The sequence below is a fragment of the Eimeria acervulina genome, genomic scaffold, assembly GCF_000499425.1.
Source record: "Eimeria acervulina Houghton genomic scaffold, Eah_scaff227, whole genome shotgun sequence".
Lineage (NCBI taxonomy): Eukaryota > Apicomplexa > Conoidasida > Eucoccidiorida > Eimeriidae > Eimeria > Eimeria acervulina.
In genome coordinates this window covers 24,140-31,677 of record NW_013550006.1, presented here as the reverse complement: position 1 = coordinate 31,677, position 7,538 = coordinate 24,140, and the positions used below count along the sequence as shown (strand labels likewise).

The 7,538-nt window shown below is 58.2% G+C and overlaps 1 protein-coding gene across 1 annotated transcript in view; it reads right to left on the bottom strand.

Annotated features, from left to right (window-relative positions):
- EAH_00026860 (60S ribosomal protein L37, putative) overlaps positions 1 to 7,538 on the bottom strand; it is a gene marked incomplete at both ends in the record, with an annotated part of 14,415 nt that overhangs the window by 2,026 nt on the left and 4,851 nt on the right. The window contains 12 exons of the mRNA XM_013396489.1: positions 8 to 150; positions 372 to 577; positions 697 to 2,328; positions 2,555 to 2,755; positions 3,067 to 3,240; positions 3,661 to 4,287; positions 4,491 to 4,779; positions 5,503 to 5,897; positions 6,130 to 6,213; positions 6,448 to 6,714; positions 6,808 to 7,160; positions 7,278 to 7,525. Of these exons, the coding sequence (XP_013251943.1) occupies positions 8 to 150; positions 372 to 577; positions 697 to 2,328; positions 2,555 to 2,755; positions 3,067 to 3,240; positions 3,661 to 4,287; positions 4,491 to 4,779; positions 5,503 to 5,897; positions 6,130 to 6,213; positions 6,448 to 6,714; positions 6,808 to 7,160; positions 7,278 to 7,525 (4,619 nt within the window). The remainder of the gene's footprint in view (positions 1 to 7; positions 151 to 371; positions 578 to 696; positions 2,329 to 2,554; positions 2,756 to 3,066; positions 3,241 to 3,660; positions 4,288 to 4,490; positions 4,780 to 5,502; positions 5,898 to 6,129; positions 6,214 to 6,447; positions 6,715 to 6,807; positions 7,161 to 7,277; positions 7,526 to 7,538) is intronic.

Genomic DNA, 7,538 nt, shown 5'->3' with positions numbered 1-7,538 from the left:
ACCACACTGAGGGGACATGCAGCTTCCTCTCCTGCTCTTAGGGGCCCCTGGGGGGCCCCTGGGGGCCCCCGCGGGGCCCCAGGCAATGAGAAGACGGGTGTCGGAGGGGCCTCAGTACCCAAGAGGACTGCGATGTGCTCAAATACAACCCTGAAACAAACAAACCCCCAAAACCCTAAACCCTAACCGTAAACCCTAGCCTTGTACACCCTAAACCCTAAACCCTAAAACACTACTCCATTAGAAGAGCGAAGGCACCAACTCTACACCTCTAGGTAAAGCAAGCCCCAAACCCTAGTAGGTCGCTTGAACCCTTGCAAAACTTCCTAGACGCTAAACCCTAAACCCTAAACCCTAAACCCTTAGAGTACCCGTATATTTCGAGGGCGCACTGCGCGCTGCCGAGCCAAACCCTAAGGCGGAGGTCGTCATCTAACTGGGGGCCCCCTTCTTGCTGCGTGAGAGGGGGGCCCCCCGATGCTTCGGGGGGGGCCCCTCGAATTTGGTTGCAGCGGAGACGCGGAGACCCCAGTGCCTTCACAAGGGTCCCCAGGGGCCCCCAAGACGTCAGCGAGTGCTGCAGCAGCCGCAGCAGCAACAGCAGCACAACACACAAACACCATATGCAGCGTGCAGCAACAGCAAGAGGCTTGGCTTAGGGTAATTCAGGGTTGTTGTTTAGGGTTTAGGGTTTACTGCGGTGTATGCAGAAGAAAGATGCAGCAGACTCAGAAACAGAGACAGGGACTGCCGAAGGAGACTCCTTTGCGCGCCCAGGACCCTCATACACAAATGCTGCTGCTGCTGCTGCTGCTGCTGCAGCTGCTGCAGCAGCAGCTTCTCTCTCTGTGTCCCTATGATGAGGCTTAGAGGGAGCGGCAGCAGCTCATGCCAAGGGGGCCCCTGTGGGGTGCGCTGCAGCAGCAGCTGGAGGGCCCCCCCAGGCCTACGAAAGGGCCCCCACTGCAGCAGCAGCGAGGTGAAGGCGCTGCAGAAGGAGTCAATAGCCAGCTGCAGCAGCTTCGCAGGAGACAGCACCAGCAGCGTCTGTTGCTGCTGCTGTTGTTGCTGTTGTTGCTGCTGCTGCATTCTGGGCCGTTTCCGTCTCTGGACTCGCTGCGTCTCTAATGATTCTGCTGCTGCTGTTGCTGTTGCTGTTGCTGCTGCTGGGGCCTCATTATAGGCTGTCTCCTGAAGGCCCAGCGCTTCACGCCCCCCGGGGAGACACCTGAGGAGGCTGGCGATCTGCAGCGCTGCTGCTATGGAAGCGAGACTCCACCCTTCTGGCCTGGGGGCCCCCAGGGGCCCCTCTAGAAGGCGATCAAAGGCGTTCTTTGCTGCTGCTGCTGCTGCTGTTGCTGCTGCTGCTGCTGCTGCAGAAGGACGCGTTGCAGCAGACAGCAAGGGGACCCCGCTCCTGCTGCGGCCTCGCTGGGCAGGGGCCCTACTACCCTTGGTGGGTCGTCGTGACCTGCTGCTGCTGCTGTCGCTGCTGCTGCTGCTGCTGCTGCTGTTGCTGCTGCTGCTGCTGGTTTGCATCTCCTCTTGCTGCAGCGTTTGTGCTGCAGTCTCTGCTGCTCTGGTTGTGGATGCTCCGCCTTTAAGGCTTCGTTTTGCTGCTGAAGCGTCTCTACTTTGAGAGAAGTAAGGCTTAGTTGAGGCGTCTCTTGACGTGCGGAGACTCTTTATCAGAGACAGCAGCGGACCCCAAAGGGCCCCCAAAAACTGCTGCCTGAGGGACCCCTGCTGCAGCAAGAAAGGCAGCAGCACTTCAACAAACAGCACATGCTGCTGCTCTCGTGGGGGCCCGCGACAGAGTTGCTGTGGGGGCTGCTTTGCTTCTCCTATTCCTGCAGTTGCTGCTGCTGCCGCTTCTGTTTCTGCTGCTGCTGCTGTTGCTGTTGCCGTTGCTGCTGCAGCTGCAGCACCGGATCTGGGCCTCTTAGTCCTGCGCTGTCTCCCCAAGGAAGAATGCTGTACGGCGGGGGGCCCCTCAGATGTTGCAGCTGCAGCGGCCAAGGCAGCATCTGCTGCTGCAGCAGCAGCAGCAGCTGCAGCAGCACCTGCTGGCGTGTCACTGCAGTTCCAGCGGCCCTGCAAATAGCCCTCAACAAGCTGCAGCAGCTGCTGCTTCACGGGTGAAGACGGAGAAGTTCCCTCTGTCTCCTTTAGAGACTCTGTCTCCTTTGTAAGAGCAACGCCAGGGGTAACGCACTCAGAGACAGAGGAGGCAGCAGCAACATTATAGAGGGCCCTGGGAAGCTGCAGCAGCAGCTGCCACGCTACATAGCACAAAGGCCCCTCAGTATGTCGAAGCAGCAAGCCAGTCTGCAGCAGCAGCAACAAATAGTAGCTGCAGCAGCAGCAACAGTAAAGCTTCTCCCCTTTGCTAGAGAGGAGACGCCTCCCTAGACGCAGCAATAAACTAGAAGCAGCAGCAGCAACAACCGCACCAGCAACAGCAGCAACGGCAGCAGCAGCAACAACAACGGCAGCAGCAGCAGCAGCAGCAGCAACAACAACAACGGCAGCAGCAGCAGCAGCAGCAGCTTACCGGGAATGCCATAAGAATGAATCGCCTTAGACTCTTCTCTTTGTCTATCAGCTCGGCTTCTTGTGGGGTCCTTGGGGTAAGTAGGGCCCCGCAGGTGTACATACAGCTCATGAGTTGCAGCGAAGCTGTCTCCTTCGTGCTTCCTTGCTGCTGCTGCTGCTGCTGCAGTTGTGCTGCTGGCTCCTCGTTGGTGGCTGCGAGCTGCATAGAGACAAACGCAGCAGCAACGGCTACAAACCTATCGCTGTCTCCTCTCCCCTGTCTCCTCAGTGCCCGTTCAAGTGTCTCCTTCTGCGCTTAAAAGGAGACACTTGCATGCAGCCATTTCGGCTGCAGGGTACCGTGTTCACAGGGGCCTTAGGGGGCCCCCCACCTCGGGGGGCCCCCGGCTTGGGGGCCCCCTCAGCTGGGGGGCCCCCGAGGCGGGGGCCCTCCACCTAGGGGGGCCCCCCAATGCAGGGGGCCCCCACAGCGAGGGGCCCCCAAGTCGGGGGGGCCCCCGAATGACTGACCTCTGGTTCCAGCCGTTTGAAGAGCCCCGCAGCAAACTTGCAGCGTTCAATGTAATGAGGGGCCCCCCCTCTACTGTGGGGCCTCAGCTGCAGCCAGGAGGCCCCAAAGGGGGCCCCCAGCATATTAACGAGGACATAGCGAAGCCCAACGCTTAGCGATTCAAACGCCAGCACCTATTAAACGAAACACACAAACACACAGCTAGCTAGCTAGGGAGATAGGTAGCTAGCTAGCTAGCTGTCTGTGTGTTTGTGTGTTTCGTAGGTAGATGGATAGATAGATAGGTAGATAGACAGATAGATATACAGATAGATAGATAGATAGATAGCTAGCTAGATAGATAGATACCCAACGGGCAGATAGCTAGCTGCCAGCTATGTAGGCAGCTACTTAGGTAGCTAGCTGGGCAGCTAGATGGCTAGCAGCTAGCTAGCTAAGTACTATCTGCAACACAGCCTAAGCAGCTGCACGCAAGCCTCCTTCTGTTCCTGAGGGTCTTCTAGCTGCTGGGGGCCCCCAGTCTGCAGCAAAAGAGCAGACGGGGGGCCCCCTACAAACATGCAAGAGGGCTTTAGGGGGCCCCCTGTCCCTACCTGTTGCTGCAGCGGCAACGCAAACAGTTCTACCCATATGCGGTGTGCGAGCCTCTGAGAGACCTCAAGGGGCCCTGCTGCTGCTGCTGCTGCAGAAAGGAGACTCGCAAGCAACAACTCCTGCTGCTGAGGCTGCTGCAGCTCATGGGGGCCCCCCCCTCCCGTTCGTCCGGCGGCCTTCTGAATGGAGACCCCGGGGGCCCCCCTTAGACGGGGCCCCCGCCCTCGTTCTTGAGCTTGCTGCTGCCTTCCTAAGGTGGCAGCAGCAGCAGCAGGAGCAGCAGCAACTGCAGCAGGAGGCCGTCTGCTGCTCAGTTGCTGCCAACGTTTATAGCGCGACAGCTGCAGCAGGCGCTGCTGCTGTCCCCTCTTCAAGAGACCCGTTATCCCGTCCCACACACAGCGGGCCAAAAGCTGCTGCTGCTGCTGCTGCTGCTGCTGCTGCTGCTTCTGCTGCTGCTGCGTCTGCTGCTGCTGCTGTGTCTGCTGCTGCTGCTGCTCCGGTAGGAGGGAGGGCAGAAGTGGAGGTGCTGCCGAAGGCGCAGCATCCAGCAGCAGCGCAGCAGCAAAGCGTACGCTGCTGCTGCTGTCCTGGGCCAGCAGCAGCAGCTGCCGCACGAGCTGTCTCTGCAGCAGCAAACGCAAGTAGCAATCAGCCACAGCAGTTTGTGCTGCTGCTGCTCCAGCAGCAAGAAACAAGCCCTTCACCCCCCAAAGAATGAGACTGAAACTCCTCTAGCACAGATGCAGAAGCAGCAGCAACGTGTACTGCAGCAGTACCAGCAGCAGCAGCAGCAGCAACAACAACAACAGCAGCATTTGGAGCCTACAAGTGCCAGAGCAGCTGGGTGGGTTTGTGAATGGCTCTGCTGCAGCAGAGCAGCAACTTCCGTTAAAAGGAGACAGCGGACAGCTGGGGACTGCCGATCTGCTGCTGCCCCCAGCAGCAGCTGCAGCAACCCAGTGAGGGATACTGGCGGCACCATCACGTCTTTGCTGCTGCTGCTGCTGCTGCTGCTAGGGTTGCTGCAGCAACGACGCAGCAGCTGCAGCAGAAAGGAGACACCTGCGTGACGCACGGTGGGGGACGGGTCCTCCAGGATCTGTTCCAGCACCTCTCTACAGCAGCAGCAGCAACAACAACAGCAGCAGCAGCAGCATATTGGGGTTTGTTGAGGCCCCTTAGGGGCCCCCAGGGCCCGCCAGCGCATGCAGTGGTGCTGGGGGGCATACAAAGCGAAGAAAGAGTAAATAAAGAAGGAGACAGTTTGCTGCAAGTTTAAATATAAAAGGAGACACTTAAGAATTCAGACAAACAAACAAGGCTACAAACATAGAGACACACAAGAACAGCAGCAGCAGCAACAGCAGCAGCAGGAGGCAGTAGGAGACAGGGCCACAGGAGACAGCAAAGCAGCAAACAAAGAGAGGAGACAGCAAACAAGAAGAGACAGCAGACGGAGAAGGAGACAGTTGGTGAAAGGGCCCTGACTGAACTGCAACAAAAGGAGTAATTAGACAGGACGGAGACAATCAAACAAACAAAGAAAAAGCAGTAAAAGAAGCACCTTGAACTCAGCAGCAAATTAAGAGGAAGGGGACAGCACAGCAGCTGCCACAGACAAACTGCGTTAAGCCGAACCTCCCAATTCCCGCACTGCAGCACAACACCCACAACCCCACTAGATAGCTAGCTAGCTAGCTATCTAGTTAGCTAGCCACCTGCCTAGCTAGCTAGCCACCTACCTAGCTAGCTAGCCACCTTCCTAGATCATGCTTAGCTAGCTAGCTAGACGCGGGGGAGAAGCATATTTTTGTTGGGGGGATGGGCTAGCGGCTCACCTACCGGTGCCCTGTGCCGCTAGCTCCACAGCTGCTGCTGCTGCTGCTGCTACTGCTGCTGCTGCTACTGCTGCTGCTGGGCTTACCTTTAGAGACCTCCAGAGGAAAGGAGCAGCGAGGGCCCAGACGCTTAGGGGAGGAGCAGACTCTCTTGCTGCTGCTGCTGTTGCTGCTGGTGCTGCTGCTGTCGAAGCTGGTTCCAGTGTGGCGCCCGTAAGAGCAGCAGCAGCAGCCCTGCTGCTGCTGCTTGCTGCTGCAGAAAAGGTTTGCTGAGAGAGCAGCGGCAGCAGGCAGCAACGACACCGCTGCGCCAACTGCAGCGGGGAGAAGAGAGACGCGCGCAGCAGCTGCTGCAGCTGTGGGGCGAGGGACTCGCAGCCATGCTCGAGAGACACCTGAGCAGCAGCATCAGCAGCAGCATCAGCAGCAGCAACAGCAGCTGTAGCAATACCTCTGCAACTGCTGCATGAAGCCAAGCTGCTGCAAGCTACTCCAATACTAGCAGCAACAGCAGCAGCAGCAGCAGTGGCGTTAATAGATACAAAACCCAAGGGGGGCAGTAGCCATGCTTGCCTCCGTTGCTGCTGCTGCTGCTGCTGCTGCTGCTGTGAATGCTGCTTTTCTTACCTTGAAGGCTTGGAGGAAGAGACACCCCATTTGCTGCAGGTCCCCTGCAGTGAGGCTTCGGTCTTCAATTAGAGACACCAAGTGCTGCAACGCCCACAAACCCTAAACCCTAAACCCTAAACCCTAAAGCAGGAGCAAGTTGCCTCAGTCGCTATCTCGCCAGCCCGCTATAAGGGGTTTGGCGTCTTCAAGGGTTTGGCTTTGCAATGGCTTAGGGTTTAGGGTTTGCAAGGTTTACTGGATTAGGGTTTGCAAAGGAATAGGGTTTAGGGTTTGCAGGGGTTTAGGGTTTAGGGTTTGCGAGGGTTTAGGGTTTACACGGAAGAAGAGGAGCTGGAGGCCTCTGCAGCGGCCCCACAACTGCGCGAGGGCCTTCCTTCCCTCTTGCTGCTGCAGCAGCGGGGAGTTTGGAGTAGCAGCAAGTAGCAGCAGCAGCAGCAGGCGCTGCAGCTGCTGCTGCAGGGGCCCTTGCTGCTGCAGCACCACAGGGGGGGCTTCAACTAAATCAAATAGCTGCTGCAGGGGGACCCACAAGCTTTCTCGCCTCGGTAAGGCAGCAAGAGCAGCAACAGCAGCAGCAGAGCCCTGAACAACAACCTCAAACTCCAAACCCTAAACCCTAAAACCTAAACCCTAAACCCTAAACCCTCGTGTTATGGGCAGCTGTGTGGAGCTTACAAGCGGCGAGAGAGCATTAATAAGGTGAAGAGAGACAGCTTCTGCTGCTAAGCCCAGGTACAGACACTGCTGCTGCTGCTGCTGCTGCTGCTGCTCGGGGGGCCCTTGCAGCAGCTCTTCAACTGTCTCCAAGAGACAGTTACAGACAGCACTCCGCAGCCGCTGCTGCCGCTTTAAGATGGCCTGGGGGGCCCCCGGGGCCTCCCCAGGGGGCCCCTCTTCTTCAGCACTTGAGGGGCCCCCATCGGGGGGCCCCCCAACAGAACAGGGCTTATAGGGGCCCCCCACCTCTCCAACGTGCTGCAGCACGGCTTCTGTGGGGCCCCACACCACAGGCAGCAGCAGCAAATCCCCTATTGAGCCCCACTAAACCCTAAACCCTAAACCCTAAACCACAAACATCCCAGAGCCTGAACCAAACCTTAAACCCTAAACCCTAAACCCTAGACCCTAATCAAAGAAACCCTCACCTCCTAACACCCATAAGAAGGGTACAAATGCATGCAGCAACTCGGGGCCTCCTCGCCGATGCTCCACAGCAGCAGCAACAGCAGCAGCAGCTTCCAGCACATCTAAAGAAGCAGAGGCCCCCAAGGGTTCAGCTGCTCCCTTCTGGCCCCGTTGGGGGCCCTTGGGGGCCCCCCCACAAAGCCGCTGTTCCCGTCCATGGGGCCCCTGAGGGGGGCCCCCCTGGGGGCCCCCTTTGCTGCTAGATAACCTGAGAGCATTTA